Source organism: Tachypleus tridentatus, chromosome 13 (assembly GCF_004210375.1).
Source record: "Tachypleus tridentatus isolate NWPU-2018 chromosome 13, ASM421037v1, whole genome shotgun sequence".
NCBI lineage: Eukaryota > Metazoa > Arthropoda > Merostomata > Xiphosura > Limulidae > Tachypleus > Tachypleus tridentatus.
Genome location: NC_134837.1, coordinates 177,103,228 through 177,119,990, shown reverse-complemented (window position 1 = coordinate 177,119,990; position 16,763 = coordinate 177,103,228). Strand labels below are relative to the sequence as shown.

Genomic DNA, 16,763 nt, shown 5'->3' with positions numbered 1-16,763 from the left:
CAGTGGCAAGATACTGAATTTTAGATGCTTACTGTGTAAACAAGAAACGTTTTTATTGAAAATAAATATTTTTGTTAGGCAGAACTCAAAAACAATTTAAGGATTGTCATAAGGCAAAGCATAATGAATTAAAATACTTATTACAGGTGTCAGAGAACTAAATACATATATTGTAAATATAATGTTTTGATAAGTACTGCAGTCATTAATACATTCTTGAATTATGTTACAAAAACTTTAAAGATAAAACATTACCACTGTAGTTTTTCATACAAGGATGACAAATAACATTAATGCATTACAGTTCTTCCAACAGCAGTGAATTTTAAATCTTATTTGGGCTTTCATTAACATTAACTTTTTTCTTTTAATAACTTTTACAATTCAACAAATTTTTCCTTTTGAAATATTTGCTGACAAAATGGATAATACATCACTTTCACTGTAAATTTATAATGAAACAATGATGCAAACTTAACATTTATTTAATACAGACTTTTAGTTTAGTTAGGATCAAAGAGCACAAGGATATGTATCAACAAACATTTTACAAAATTTGTCTGTTATTCATATCAGCACCAAACAAGGTACACAAAAACTAAACACCTTCAAACAGTCTTTTGATAACAATAAAATTAGAAAACAAAAAAATGGGTCTGATAATCCAACTGTAGTTTGATGAAAAGCAATAACATGTTAAAATTGTCAAAATCTAAGGTTTAAAAAACTGGATATTGACTAGAAAATTATTTACCCTCCAAATTCAATACATTTTGATTGTAAGATAGTTGATTCAGTACTGTTTTACTCAGTCACTTACAAACAATATTTTTAAGTTTTTGCTTCCTGGAGGTTTCTTAATCTTTCCTTTCAGTAATTTACATGTTAAATTTCTGAACTAAAAGTAGAACGAATGTTAAGTCAAATAGAAACAAACATTACTGTAAACAATACATCAAATTTCCTATTTTTCCTTACAAAATATAGAGATAAGCAAATTCACTTGAACTTTTAATGCATAACGTGGATTTATAATGAGTACAATTTCTTTTCTTTTTTAAATGACTGAGAATAGATTTTAAATATTTTAATACTCGTTGTGATTGTAAATTTTACATAATCCAAATTAATCAAAAAGAAATATCAGAAACAATGACAAAATTTAACAAACAAAATTATTGAAATATTATGAAAAATACTCTTTTTGAAGCTTTTAAAAGCATAAATCAGACATAACATGCTTCTTTGATGAAACTTGTAAACATCAATCAGGTGTACAGTAAATTATATTGTGAATGCATAAAATGTGGAAGCTCAAATTTTTAGTCACTATTTTCAGTGTTACAGTTATTTATAGAGTAAAATTTGATCTAATAAATACAAACAAAATTCTTAAGTAATGTTTTACTTATTACAGCTCTATATATGTTCTTTTCCTTCCTTTCATAATGTATTGTCATTTTGATACTAATGGATATTTTGCAGTTCAGGTGAATAAATGCACTATACAAAGTGCAGGGTGATTACAAGAAAATTTCATAGAATAGTGCATCATATCTCCCAAAATGGTGTGTCATCAAAAACTGAAATTGTGCAAAGGCTTTAATAATATAATTTCAATAAAAATACAACTGTCACACATCCCAACCAGGACTGCTGATTGCAGTGCAGCACATTCAACTGACACAACACTGAAAAGTGAGTAGAGAAGTGAACTAGTGAAACATTATTACACCAAAGGACACAATACTAAGAAAACTCTCAAAGAATACTGTGGAGTGCATAACACCAACAGAGGGCCTTGTTCCAGTGCTGATGTGTGGAAATTTGCAAAAAAAATTTGCAGATTGTTAAGCCAAGTAAAGGTAGATCAATACCACCAATAGAACTTGTGCTGAGGTCAGCCATACCACAGAAAAACAAACCAGTCTAAATGCACACAGATACAGCAGTGCACATTATGTTGCTTAGTAACTGAATTTACCAATTTAAATTATTCATAAGAATCTTTAGTCAACTTTGCAAATGTTTACCTGTAAACTACATCACGTTCAAGCACTGAAGGAGAAAGATTTATCTTGATGTATTGATTATGCACTGCAGTACATGGCAAGATTGGAAGTTAATGAATAAAAGACTGCTGGTCTTTTGGGGCCTGATGAAGCACAGAAACCCACTCCTCAAGTATAAACACATACAACTGCATTATCTCATTTGAAACTAGTCCACATATATCACCTTCTACATGTCTCCATGATGTTAATGTGACAATGAGGTTTGGTTTGATGATTGCATTTGTTACTGGGCTATACATAGACCATAATATTCACAACCAATGTTATTCCAATGTTGAAACAACAAAATAATTTATAAGTAGAATGGTGCCCCTTTATACATTACTAACCAGGTAAAGCACATCTCATAGGATCACTTTCAGAACAGAATTGTCTCATATAACTTTCCTTGTGATTACAATAGCACTTGCATCCACACAATACTCTTAGCACCTCATGTACAATTTAATATTCCTGTGACATACCCTGTGTGAAGTATGACAAAATTAATTCTCAAACTTTTTTATAATCACCACTTAAGTAACAAATATCATTGAAGGTAACTAATCACATGAGAGTAAGTCCCAGTCTTGCATATTTTAGAAAATTCATTAATCATGTAAAAAAAAAATTCTACCAAAATGAATGGAAATTTCATAGGAGCAAGTTAAAACATGATAGGGTGTGTTTGTGGATTTTTATATTTAGAATTGGGCAGAAACAATAAAAAACTGGAGCACATAAGGTTGCCCACAAGTTTTATAAGTTATTTTCTTAATAAAGAGAGAAAAAATAATAGAAAAGGCCAAATCTAATTAACTTAGGAAACTTTAAAAGAAATTATAGTTGGTTAGTTGGCATTTTAACTAGGCTATCTCTGCCAAACAACTGGTAAAAACTAAAAATAAAGTAAAATTATTAAAATTCATAAAAAGGAATCCTATTAAAAAGTCCAATTTTTGAATTAAAAACTCAAATAATGTTAAAAAGGACATTGACTCTTAAAAAACTAAAAATATTTGTAAGGTGGACAGTGTCATTATTGACAATGATACCGTCCAGTATCAGGGGTGTAATCCTGTGGACAAAACATGTCTAAAATGGTGCCGTCATTCAGAGTTGGAATGACTCTGACAGTAAAATGTGGAATGTAGTTACCTGAGTATCACACAGACCACACAATGGTGTCAGTCACAGATGAAAGAAAACAATGAGTTAAACACTGTGATTAATGCATAGACTACTTGGGTCAACCTCTTCTTTCTAATCCTTAGGGAAACAAGATGGCTAAAGTACAATAGAGGGTTTTATCTGGTATCCAAAAGGTTGATTGGTTGATTTAGTATTTTATGGCACAAAGTAGCTAGGCTCTCTGTGCCAAACATCCAGTAAAAAGGTAAAGTTAAATTTAGTAAAATTCATAAAAGGAGATTAAGGTAAAACAAAACAAAGTTTAAAAAAATATATAAATAGTATAAAACCAATGTTTACATCTAGTCTACAATGTTAAGAGAAAAACTACAGTAATAGAAGTCGTAAAGGACTTTTTGTAGCATAATTGTAATTATAACTTGCCAGGAAGACTAACAGGTAAGTACAAAAACCACCATCAGTCATCTGAAGTTGGCCTTTCCAGTAGTGGTTCCGAGTTATTTGACATTATGGCCATTTTCGAAAAGTAAACTAATAAAAGTTTTAAAAGACATGTAGCAAAATTTTAATAATAGCTCACCAGAATTACTAACAGGTAGTTCAAACAGCAGCATTAGTCAACTGAAGTTCACCTTCCCAGTCCTGGTTTCAAGTTATTTAACATTACTGCCATTTTCTAATTACAAATTGAACAAGATAGACTATGATTCTTTAAAGGGAACCACATTAAGAAAGGTTTAATGTATAAATTAAAAAATTCAAATGGCATTAAAAAGATTAATGACCTTTAAGTAACTAAAAACTTTACCAAGGAGGACAGTGTCACCATCATCAATAACAAACGTCAGGACAGAACATGTTTAAAATGGTGCCATCGTTGAGAGTTGTAACAATGGCAAGAAAGTAAAATGTGGCTTACGGTGATCTGAGTGTTACACAGACTACACACTGGTGCATCAGTTCCAGATAAAAGAAAACAATGAGTTAAAAAACTGTGACCAATGCGTAGTCATTTTAGAACAACTTCCTCTTTCTGATCCTTATAAAAGCAAGACAATGAGCTTGAAAGGAAAGAGGTGATCACATTGCCTGAGAATTGATGGCTAAAAAGGTGGAAGAAGAAGCAGAAGTGCGACATACCCAGCAAAAGTTTCCACCTAGAATATCAGCGACGCTCTGGATATCAGAAACCTTCTGGACATCAGAGAGCAAGATCGAGAGAGTGACAGAATTATATTGCCCACTGACCTTTCCAATCTTGTCCCATATGACTTTGGATCTGGTAGTACAAGATATGCCAGGTGTGAACTTAATCCAAGATTCCTTCTAGCTTTGACATCTTACTCACCGAGTACGTGCACAGGCCCACTGGAAAGCAATGCAGTTCAAGAGTGTGGGATACCTACGGAAGATATCCTAGGCCCTTTTTTGAGCCTTCTGTGCCATGTGACAGGCAGGTTTCCACCGTGGATGAGGATATAGTAGCAAACGTGCCGAGGTTTTAGGAAAACATTGAGCAGCTGCTTTTATAATACAGTCAGTTACTGCTGCCACACAGTCATCTATTGATGGTTTACAGACGAGGCACACTGGTCGGGTGGCATCAACCACGGCCAGTCTCTCACAAAATTATAGGAAAATGATCACTGCCTCATGGATTATTGTCAACTCTCCATGAAAAATGGGAGAATAATGAAGGTGAGCCAACTGAAAGATCAATAGCAGTAAAAGACTGACTAGGTGAATGAAAATGAGTATAAGTTGATGTTTCCACCAATGTATCACCAGAGCAAAGCTTTTTGACTGACTTTGAAGAACCAGCAAATCCCTCTAGTCCCTTCCAAATAAAAAAAAAGGGAGACATTTGCTCTAAAGGTTTGTCTGAAAGAGAATGTAATATAAGAAAATGAGGTACAAGTGTTACAGATGTTGAAGATTGATGCTCAGAATGTTCAAGACATGGTCATTTACCTACGGACTGTTTTTTCACTATTTTATTTAAGTTTTTATTTGGGGGATCCATAATAAAGAAAGAATGTTTCAGTGCCCACCCACCACTATGAGGGGACAACACTACAATGCTAAACAAGGACACTACAGCAATTCCAAGGTTTCGTGAGCACTATACCCAAACACCAGCATCAGATACAATGTCTACAACACCCACTGAGAACATCCAACTCTGGTACTTGGTTGACCCTAGCACAAGTAGATCAGCCAATTAACCCTAGGGGAACCACACCAAGGCTGCCCGCCTGCAGGAATTCAAGATCAAAGTGGTGTATTTGGGTTGGATCCCTCAACCACCAGGATCCTCTCCTTCATGGGTCATCACACACAGCAAACATGTGGGTGGATGTTTAGATCCCAGAGGAGGTAAAGGGGCTAGAAAGGGCAACAGAACCCTTGCAAAATGCAATAAATTTTGATTATTACAATTTAGGTCACACATTTATTATACATGGAAAACTAATAGTGTGACTGAATAAAGAGATTTTGGCATAGTAGTGATTAAATCTCTCAAGTCATAAAAGCAGTTCTCTGTTTCCAGCTGTAAAGCTAATTTAATTTTATGATGTATTAGTAAATACTTTGACTACATGTCAAAAGAATTAATGATGTCTTCGTGCAAAACACTGGTTAGGCATCATTTGGAACACTGTGGTTTGCATAGTTAAAAAAGAATGTTAAGTTGTTGAAAAGGATTCAGGGTTAAGAGGAAAAATAGAATGAATCTGCAGATAGAAGGGTTGTTATATGTGTAGATAAAGTTCTCTTTACTTATTTTTCTTGATAAAAGAAGGGTAAGCAGTGTTTTTTTTCCTTAACTTTACAAGATTATCTGTGAGACTAATAGGATAAAGACTTCAGGCTCTTTATGTTACATTCTGCACGATAAGTTCAAAATTTAGAAAAGAGAAGCTATACAGTAGTAAAGAATTTTGCATTTTTATTATTGCAAATGAATAATGGAATGAATTGCCATCCATCAGCAGTTGTAAAGCCAATAAATGTCACGAGTTTTAGATGAAAATCAATTATTTAATGAAAAAAATAAAGGATGGGTTCAACATTTTACTTTTCTCAAGAATAGGTATGCAAAAATATCCTTCAAATACCAAATTGTCCCTTGTCGTCCATATTTTAGGTTACTCTAAAAATAACTTGTCTATTTTGAATATATTATGTATATTAATTTTTACATATATAAATTTAAGATTTCTTACAGTGTACTCTATCCAATGGAATTTCAGATACTTGTTGCACAGATGTATCAGAGACACTATCATATACTGGTGGTGCATTAGATGTGGTCAGGCGTACACCATTTGAAGAAGTCGCAACAGTGGTTGTTAGCACTAGAAACAAATGTAGAAAAAACAGGAATAAAACTTTTAAGCTTCAAATTTGTTCTACAGTATTCTTCCATAAATTTCTATTGCATAGTAATGATTCAAAATTAATCAGTGACTGACAAGATCATTATATAAAAATGTTTAAAGTTAAGAGTTAAGTATAATCATATCAATAGGAAAAATAAACATACAAACTTAATTGTCTTCTAAGTTTTATTCTTCACTGACATCACAATAAGTTATAAAAGATCTAATTTCAAATCACACTGTAACATAAATACACAGAAACTACAAACTATTAACTTTAATGTTCAGTTCATGTTTACCTATTCTTCCCAAAGCTGAAGTTGCACTTTGAGTAAAGTGAGGAGAAATTGTTTGTACTATTTGAGATGAACCTTTTGTAGAAACCACTGTTAAAGCAACAGATGATGATTTATTAGGTATGTGAGGGGCAGCTTGTAAGGACGGAGGGTATGGAGTTTGCTTGTGAATGGGATTATAATTTCCTGCATGTGCAACAGATGGTAATGAAGCTATAGAGACAACTGTTGTTGAAGGCACAGTTACTGACTGGTGACTTGCTGAAGCTGGTGGATGCTGCTGCTGAGAGATGTGGACTGCTGAGGATGTCATTGCATGCATCACCACTGTTCCTTGAGGTACAGCAACAGAATGCTGACTGGACAAAGGTTGAGCAGGTGTGCTGTTTACTGTGGTGACAGATGAAGCCTGAGTCTTTGCAAACCCTTTCTCAGGAATCTAAAATAAAGAATGCTTTTCATATTCTGATCTTAAATAATGTTAATAGCAAATTCACTCCTAAACTTTTATCATAAATTTTTAACAGTCCTTTGTACACTGTATCTAATAGTTCAGTGACAGCTTTGGATGCACAATAAGAAAATAAACTGCAATGAAACTGGAAATCAAAATTAGTCTAAAACATTACAAGGTTTTCAACACTGCATTTAATTATATACATATGTATGTGTGTATATATCTACAACATTGCTTATTAACGTTTAAAATTTAGTTTTTACAGTGTTAATAAAATTTAAAAAAATACTCTATTTTAGCATGGCTTTGAATTATACATCTAGTGAAAGATAAATTGTTCTCAAAAGTTCATCTTGTACGTAATCTTTTTGTTGCTTATATCATGTTTTGAACAAAAATACCTATATACATATAAGAATCTCACTTTTTATAACTACTTCTAATTCCACTACATGTAGTGTATGACAGCAAAGAAAAGCAGTAGACAATCTTGTTTAGATTAATTAAATGTTGCACCATGTGTTGTAATATATACTACACATACAACACAGTGTATTAATTCCAAAATAAAGCACACACATAAAAAATGAAGCTTGTACTTAAATGTGTTCTATAAGCATCTGGTTATTTCAAAGTTATATCTAGCTCAAAGTTACCTAAACTCTGATACCTGATTCCAAAACATGGCATGTAGAATGGATAGTTTAGTTATTTCTAGTGGTGGAATGAAATATACAAAGCATATAATATATATTATATACAATATAAAGGTCAAGCAAAAATAAATGTTTTATTAACTGAAGAAGGAAGAAAGATAAAACACCAATTGATGTGAAAGAGTATTTCAATGTGTCTTCATCACAAGTACAATAAACTGTACTTAAAATTCAAGTGAAAATTACTCACATAAATGGTAGACACTAGCAGAAACAATTACAGCACTTCACAGCATGTTCTAGCTTTCCCAAAATCAAAAACAAATATGCCCCACCCCCAAATGTGTTTAGTCTGAGGCTCTCCTGTTGTAAACTAAAAAGAAGTTTGAGGCTCCCCAACTTATAACTTTAGCATGGTGATTGAAAAAGTGCCATAGTAAAAACAATAACATCTGCATTCAACATACTTTACCATTTTATTAATTCAACATATTTTTTATTGGCTTATTGTTTATTTAGAATTCAAATTAATTCAGCATCTTTGTTTTGGTCTAATTTTTGGCAGTGGGAAAAAGCTTTATGGCCCCAAAGCAGACCTTTCTCCAGTTTTGGGAAACTGTGCTGTAAACTAAAAGTATCCAATAAATAAAATTAAAATCTTTAAGCCAGTACTTATCATTCATACATGTGAAGCTCTCACTTAAACTTGTAAATTTACTGCCTCTTCAAAGGAAAATCACTCTCTTAGAAACATTAAATCATTTTAGCTAAAGATGATTCCCACCTTGCTAGAATTTATATATTTGTGTCCACAAGTCCTACTATTCTTGTCATTAAGTATGAAAAAAGATGGTACATTAATCTCCTTTACAATCTTAAATACCTCAATCATATCCTATCTAACTCTTCTTTTTTCAAGATAAAACAATTTCAGAGATTTTTATATTTTCTCACATGATAACCCTTCCATCCCAGTCACCATTCTTGTAACCCTTCTCTGAACCCTTTCCAATAATTCAGTGTCCTTTCTAAGATAAGGAGTCCAATACTGAACACAATACTCCAAATATGACATAACGAGTGACTTATGCAATAAAATTATAATCTCTTTAGACTTGTATTTAAGATTTTACAAAATAACAGTCCACTAAAACATAGTCAAGACACGTCACTTTGTAAAGATCAGTTTTGTATTGTTTGACATTTAAGCAATTTAGACAAAACATTTGTGTTCTCGAGTTGTAATTTGTAGTCATTCTGAAAAGAAAAAAAACAACATAATTATATTCTAATGGTGGTTACAAGGCTGATGAAATCTACCAAACACATAGATTCTACTTCAAAAGTGAACAAATAAAATATAAAGTTGTTATTAAAAAACATGTGATAATTATTTCGAGGTTCTAAAGATTTCAGATACAAGAAAGTATTTTTAATCTTAAAATGAAAATTACTCTGCATATCAGACAGTCAGCATTCCAAAAGAAAAATGTTTTCTGAGAAACTAATTCAAAAATATTAATACTTTATTAAAAACCCTAATATTTTGATTATGAGAGCCTTGTGATATCTACCAATAACCTCCAAAATTTTGCAAACATCTGTGTACATTATTAAAAATCATAGTATAATTACTCTAGTGGATACTTTCAAAGTTACAAAATGAGTGGATTCTATCCAACTCGCAATAAAGGGGTTAACACTCTCCACGTGGGCTCGGTCTATATGACTGAACATATGATCTCTTTGTACTCATTTAAGGTATCTTCATATTTAATACTTCCAACTTTCAGTATACCGTGTATATCTTCAAAAAATTTTGCAGTCTTTCAGTTAATATTGCAAGTCTTTAACATAAAAAAACATTTTTAGTGAAGTGTTTTTAATAAAATAAAACAAAGATCTGTTCATGAATATATTGAGTATTTGTCTTGAATAGTCCATGTGCAAATTAATTTTAACGTTAAAATTAAAAATACTTTTCCTCCTCTCTGTTATTTTCTCTATTATATTTCAAAATGAAATCAGTAAATTTGAAAGACCTTGAAACCATGAGAAAAAATCTAAATTACGTCTTTTTCTTCCTAAAATGACTTCAAATTGTAACATGAAACTATATTTAATTATCTAAAGTAACTCAAAGTATGTAACAGTATACCTCCATTTATAATAAGTTTTTATTGTTTTATTGCCCTTTGAACCATATCTTACTACTGTCCATGCCTTTATAACTTGTAAATCACTCAGGGCAAACGCAGCTCACTTTATGCTCATTACATATGAGCTACTACAACTTGTACAAGCAGCTCACATGCATGCCTCCTGAATATTTTTACTAAATTATTATTATTAATTTTACTTAATCTAATCTTAACTAACCTAAAAAGATCCTTATTATTTAGATTTTAGTTACTTTTATAATCATACATAGAAACAATAGAATACTTATTCAATCTTCCGTGATGACGAGAAAACAGACTTGCAGAGAAAAATATATATGTAAAAACGGCTGGTATGGATAGAGAAAACTATGTAGAGAAGTGAACAACGTTTTGACTTTCTTCAGTCATCGTCAGGTTCACAAAGAAAGAAAGAGGTAACAACATATAATAAAAAATCTAAGCACACCCTCTACATTCCTACACTCAATTACACAACTGCCTTCAAGCATGTGGTCAACTATCGGTCAGTTACCTCTTTCTTTCTTTATGAACCTGACGATGACTGAAGAAAGTCGAAACGTTGTTCGCTCCTCTACGTAGTTTTCCCTACCCATACCAGCCATTTTTACATATATACTTATCCAATCTTTTTTTTTCTTATTCTCGACTGTCGAAGAGAGTGAACCCTAATATTTTATACAACTCATGGTATTGCACTTAATTTTTATTTAATTAAATAATGCTCCAAGCAATATAGACTAATAATAACATGCAAAAATATACAAATTCCTTTACCTCTAAAAAACTTTGAGTTCTGTGACAAGAATCATTACAAATTCATTCAAGTTAGTCATTAACTTTCTCATAGGAATAACTGGTACTCTGAGTGAAGTTGACACATTTAAATGTTCAGAACATGATGTTATACAATACATCATTTGATTGATGAAAACCTTAAGTTTCTATTGGTTATAGATAATGTATAATTAAACATAAGAGAGAACTATAAATAAATTATGAAAAAAAGGATGTGACAGGAATGTGTGCCAGAAGTTGTCTGGTTTTCTATTCAACAGGCCTGTAACTAAACAAAATTGAAGATTGCAATAAACATGGTTTGTCTGAGCAATAATGATTTTATAGTTTCACAGAGAGTAATTTACATTTAATTTCTACTTTATTGAGGGTTGGTGGATAAAATAGGGATGATAACATGTCAGGAAAAAATGTGCCATGTGTGTGACACCAGGAAAAATTGAGGATTTTTAAAAAATATATTGCAAATTAGAATTGAGAACTTAAAGCTTATATACTATCAAAATATGGATTATTAATTAAGATGTTATGCTATTCTAACTGGTGTAACCTAAACAAAAAGTAGTTTGATATAATTTCAAATGCAAGACACCAAAACCTCGTGTCTTGAACAGTAAAGTATACTTCTGCTTGAGAAAAATTTAATTGTATTTTCTTTGTATTATATGTTCAACTATATTACCATTTTATTTTTGTTATTAGCAATGTTTTTATATGACTTAATTTATTTTTCAAATTACTAGAAGCAGAATAAATTGTAAATAATTTTGAAAGAAATGGATGACATGATCGTTGATTTGGTAACGTGATCTTAATTTTAATTTTAAAACCTATTGCAGAAGCTGCGACAGTTGAATCTTCATGTATAGAAATATAATGTTATGAAATCTAAGCTAATTAGACTTCACATTAATTTCTAGTCATTATAGAACCAAAAAACATAATTTATATTTATTTCTTAATTTTGAATGGTGGTTAAGAGGTAGATCAAATCAGCAAAACCTATACAGAGATAAAATATAGTTTTTCTCTAAAAACATTTAATAATTATCTGAAGGCTATAAAGATTTTACAAGCAAAATTGGAAGATTTTCTGATGTATAAAAATATTTGCAATCTAAAAATCAAAATCACTTTATATGTTGAATAGTTGACATTCAAAAGGAAGAAAGGCATGAATAAAACATTACCTAAAAAAATCTTAAACCTTAACAAAGAAATATATTTTTCATACCATAGCTTTGTAATGTTTACTGATAATATGTGAACTTTCATGAATATATGCTTACTAATGTAAAAGTTATAATATGAAAACTAATACACACAAAATGGTTACATATCATCAGCAAATTCAAGTAATTTTTTTACCATTCCTCCATCTATGTGACTGATGTAAATCAAAATGAGCAAAGGTCCAAATAATGAGCCACACTTGTGACATTAATCCAGTTTGACTGAGATCTACTTGTAACAACCCTCTGTTTTCTTCTATTCAGCTATTCTTATATCCAGTTTACTAATTTATCCTCCACACTTGCAGAAATCATTTTCTACTAGCCTTTTATATGGCACCTTTTCAAATCATTTCTGAAAACCTGGATACACCAAACCTACACCTTTATCCTCATCTAAAGAAGCAGAATGTCCAAAAATCTGCAAGGCAAGATTTTTCCCTTAGTACAACCATGTTGACTATCCAACAAAATTCTAAACTTTGTTAACTGATTGGCAATGCATCTTTCATCAGACTTTGCAAAACTGTTCCCACAGTTGATGCAAGACTAACAAGCCTACAATTAATGAGAATTTTTTATCATTTCCCTTGAAAAGAGGAGTTATATTAGCTAACTTCCATTCCTCTGGTACCTGCTCACTATTCAAGGAATGACAAATAGTAGTAGTAAGTGGCTCACATATTCAATATTTAACTTCTTTCAAAATCCTTGGGACAATATTATCTCGCCCAGGAGCTTTATCATCTTTTAAACTACTAAACTTTTTTATTCAGCTCAGAATTAACATAGTCACATTGTCCAACCTTATTGCCACCTATCAACTATTCAAAGTAAGGAATACTACTTAAACTTTCATTTGTAAAAAAACTGAAAAAAAAGTAGAATTTAATAATCCAGTCATTTCATAATAAATAATACTAAAATAGCACTGCTTCCAGTAGGTTCCTTTACAAATTGGTGAAGAGAACCATCTTGAACAGTTTCCAAAAACCTTTCTCCCTCATCTTTTGATTCTAACATTTCCCAATGTATATGTCTAAAATTAAAATCACCCATAATTATGACCTCATTAAGAGCTGAAATCTTAATCTCATCATAAAGTTTCTCACTTATTTCATCAGTATCATTTAATGGTCTGTAACAAATTCTCACAAGAAGACTTTTCCCTTTATATCCACCAGTTGAAACCCAAAAGGATTCAATTTCCTTGTTATTATCTTTGACATCCTCAACTTCAACAGAATGTTACACATAAGGCTACTCCTCCCCCTCTTTTTAGTACTCTATCCCTATTAAATAATCTGTAACTCTGTATTTCAAAGAATTCTGTCATCAAAGTAGTCAAAGTTTTACCATATTTTGGTTATTTCTATTATTTCAAAATTCTCCATTCCTACTGATGCCCTAAAGTCAATCTATCTTATGTATTGTATTTCTAGTATTACAATAGTAACAATTAAGCCTATCCTCAGCACTTGCTTTTACACTCAATTTTATGCTGAACTTTCCTCTATATCTTTTTTTCTTTTTTGCACAATTATGTGACTCTGGTCCTCACCTATGTCTAGTCTTAGTTTAAGTCTTCTTTCACAGTTAAATTAATAGTCCTTGCAATAAAGACAGATCTTCCCCCAAAAAACTCCTTTTTATCACTGAAATTTATCTCATAAGTCCAACCAGCCTCTCTGCTCATCCTACGTATTAACCTAAGCCTAGCATTTAGCCCTAGTGACCTATTTATAACTTCATCCTCACAATTAATTCTGGGCAGTATCCCTGACAAAATGAAGTTATATTCCCTTTCTTTAAATAATGTAATCAACTCCTTTTACTCATTAATTAGCTCTCCTGACCTACCTTTCCCTACACCATTAGCCTCTCAGTTATATCCTTCCCTTGTGATGCATAATCTAATTCTTTTCTCTCTATTTACCCCACAGACTATCCTATCATATCCACATTCCTTGACAAGAAATTGCTTATAATTATAACCTCTAATTTATCCTTCACATCCTTGTTTGACCATTTTGATTTGCTTCCCTCTAATATGTTCCCCATCTACATAAGCCAAGGGCTTAAATCTGTTGCTTGACAGAATATGCTCATTATAGTAAAGTCCACTACTTTTAGCCCTAATATTACTCTAACTTCCTGAAACCATGAACCATAGGGGACTATTATAAAAGCAACTAAAATGTAAAAATGAAACTTAATAGGATACATAAAAAAATTAAATGAAAAGCAAATGCATATGAGCAGCTTATGCATGATATAATTCAATACCATGTTTACCATAGTTTGCATTATGCTATTGCCAGGTAACTTGTTATTTTGTCACACTACCTGTATAATTAGTTATAATTCAAAAACCAAAGAATTAAATGAAAATTAAAAGACTTACAAAAAGACTGAAGATGTTAACATAAATAATTGTAATTATTTGTTACAATATGAAGTCCCTCTAGAAAGAATAAAAAGAAGCAATTTATATTTATTTTGTAGTATTTTGTTACCTAATGGTTATAAGGTTGGTCAAACACTGTTAGTGTCATGGTAAAGAAAATAAGAGATAAAATATTAAGTTTTACCAAAGATTTTTTTTATATTCATTTGGGAAGATTCTGTTAGTTATGTAAATGAAATAATAAAACTGTTAAATGAAAAAGTACTTTTATTCTTTACATGAAAAATCACCTTGCCCCCAAACAAATCAAGAGTAAGTCAGATTGACTTAATAAATTCTCAGAAAAATCTTTGGTTGAAATACTTTATCAAAAATTCTGATTTTTGTATACAACATACCTGTAATATCTACTAAAAGCTTGCCAAAGGTTGTGAAGACATACAAGTAAATTTGGAATTACAATAAACATTAACTTTACAACACAAGCTTAATCCTAAAGACTAACCCCACAAGGGTTAAATGATTTTAGAAGTTCTTGAAGATACAACTGATGAAGTTAGAAACACAGCAACATTGTTTTATGTGCTCAAAAACATTAGTCAATTACAGGTTTAAAATTTCTAAAACTAATTAAAATTGAAAAAATTGGTATAAATTGTTCATCTAGCATTGACTTTTTACCAAACTCAACGTTTCATTAGCCAAATATTTTGTCTTCAAAATTTTAATGTGATGATAAAACTTTTAATTTACCAATTTTTACCATCCTATAATATAATGAGTATGTAACTGTAGTTAAAAGTGAAGAGCTAGTTAATCAAACATAACAGGATTTATCATGATTTTTACCTGATACAGATGCTGAACAATAGGTTGAGACACTAGTACAGGTTTACTGTTGTTTATTGTAGCTGATCTAACACTCGCTTCACTAATCTTGGTACCACTTAAACCAGCCAATGACTGGCCTCCAGCATGTATATAGGTTCCGCTTCTGGGTGAAGGCAAGAATAAATTATTAAAGCCCTTTACTGTTTTTAAGTGAACCATCTAACATTATTTTAAGGCTCTTGAAAATTTCTGAAAAGTTTATAAATATATCACTTGTACCTTTAACTTCAAGTAAAAAATAAAATGAACAAAATTAAAATGAAGGTTTTGGATTGTAAACCTATATTAGAAAGTTTAAACTGCAAATTTATGAAGATAATTTCATTAAATAATAGTCTTTGTAAACAGTACTGAAGACATTAACACAGTGAAATAGTAACTACAAATTGTGAACATGTTTGTATAAAGTGATACATCAGTAGTAATGAAATGAAACTTCTTTTTGTCAAAATTACCAATAACTATTTTTTTAAAGATATGGTAAATTAAACCATATAAGTATGCAAAATATGTAGAAATAATTCACTACAGATTTTATATGATGTTATAAATATTATGTGAACTTATACACAGTGTAAAAAAATGTCTTAAAAGTCTATATTTATATTAATATATTTATTAAATGTTTTAAGGGTCTCATTGTAAGTACCTTGAATTGTCAAAACAAATGAGTTATTAAAAAGAACAGGCTATGGTGTTTAGGAGTTACTGTACCATCTCCACTTAAGGAAACAGAAAAATCTTTTTTTGTTGTTTTGTAAGCAACTCTCCAGAAAATAATATATTATTGAAAAAATACACATCTTCATTTGATTTTTATTTAATTTGAAAACTTTAATAATGGCAGTGCACAAACTTTTTGAGTCAGGGGCCACAAACAGACTTCTCATAACCGTTGGGAGCCACAAAAAAGTGAAAATTAAAACTGTCCCACAGTTGTTTCACACAAGATGGGCATCACATTTAAGAACACACAAATAACAATTACATCAAAGAGTTTGCACATTATTCTAAGAAATGTTATGATACGTCAACTGTCACAAAGTCAGTGCGATGGATGGTGCTGCACATAATCTTCGAGCTTGGAAATGTCCGTCTTGATGCTTGACATTGAAAGACGCAAGACTGCTTCCTGATGATGATCAGTCAGCTGATTGCAAGTGTTATTTCTGTTTAGTTTCACATGTGATGAAGCCTGTTAGCAGCAGTACGTGCTGCCAAACATGCTGGTGTGGACAAGTGCATTCTCTTTCAGAT

At 31.3% G+C, this 16,763-nt stretch overlaps 1 protein-coding gene across 1 annotated transcript in view; it reads right to left on the bottom strand.

Moving 5' to 3' along the window:
- LOC143237162 (uncharacterized) overlaps positions 1–16,763 on the bottom strand; it is a 91,072-nt gene that overhangs the window by 41,359 nt on the left and 32,950 nt on the right. The window contains exons 7-9 of the mRNA XM_076476112.1: positions 15,465–15,609; positions 6,889–7,324; positions 6,434–6,565 (exon numbers count right to left, since the gene is read on the bottom strand). Of these exons, the coding sequence (XP_076332227.1) occupies positions 6,434–6,565; positions 6,889–7,324; positions 15,465–15,609 (713 nt within the window). The remainder of the gene's footprint in view (positions 1–6,433; positions 6,566–6,888; positions 7,325–15,464; positions 15,610–16,763) is intronic.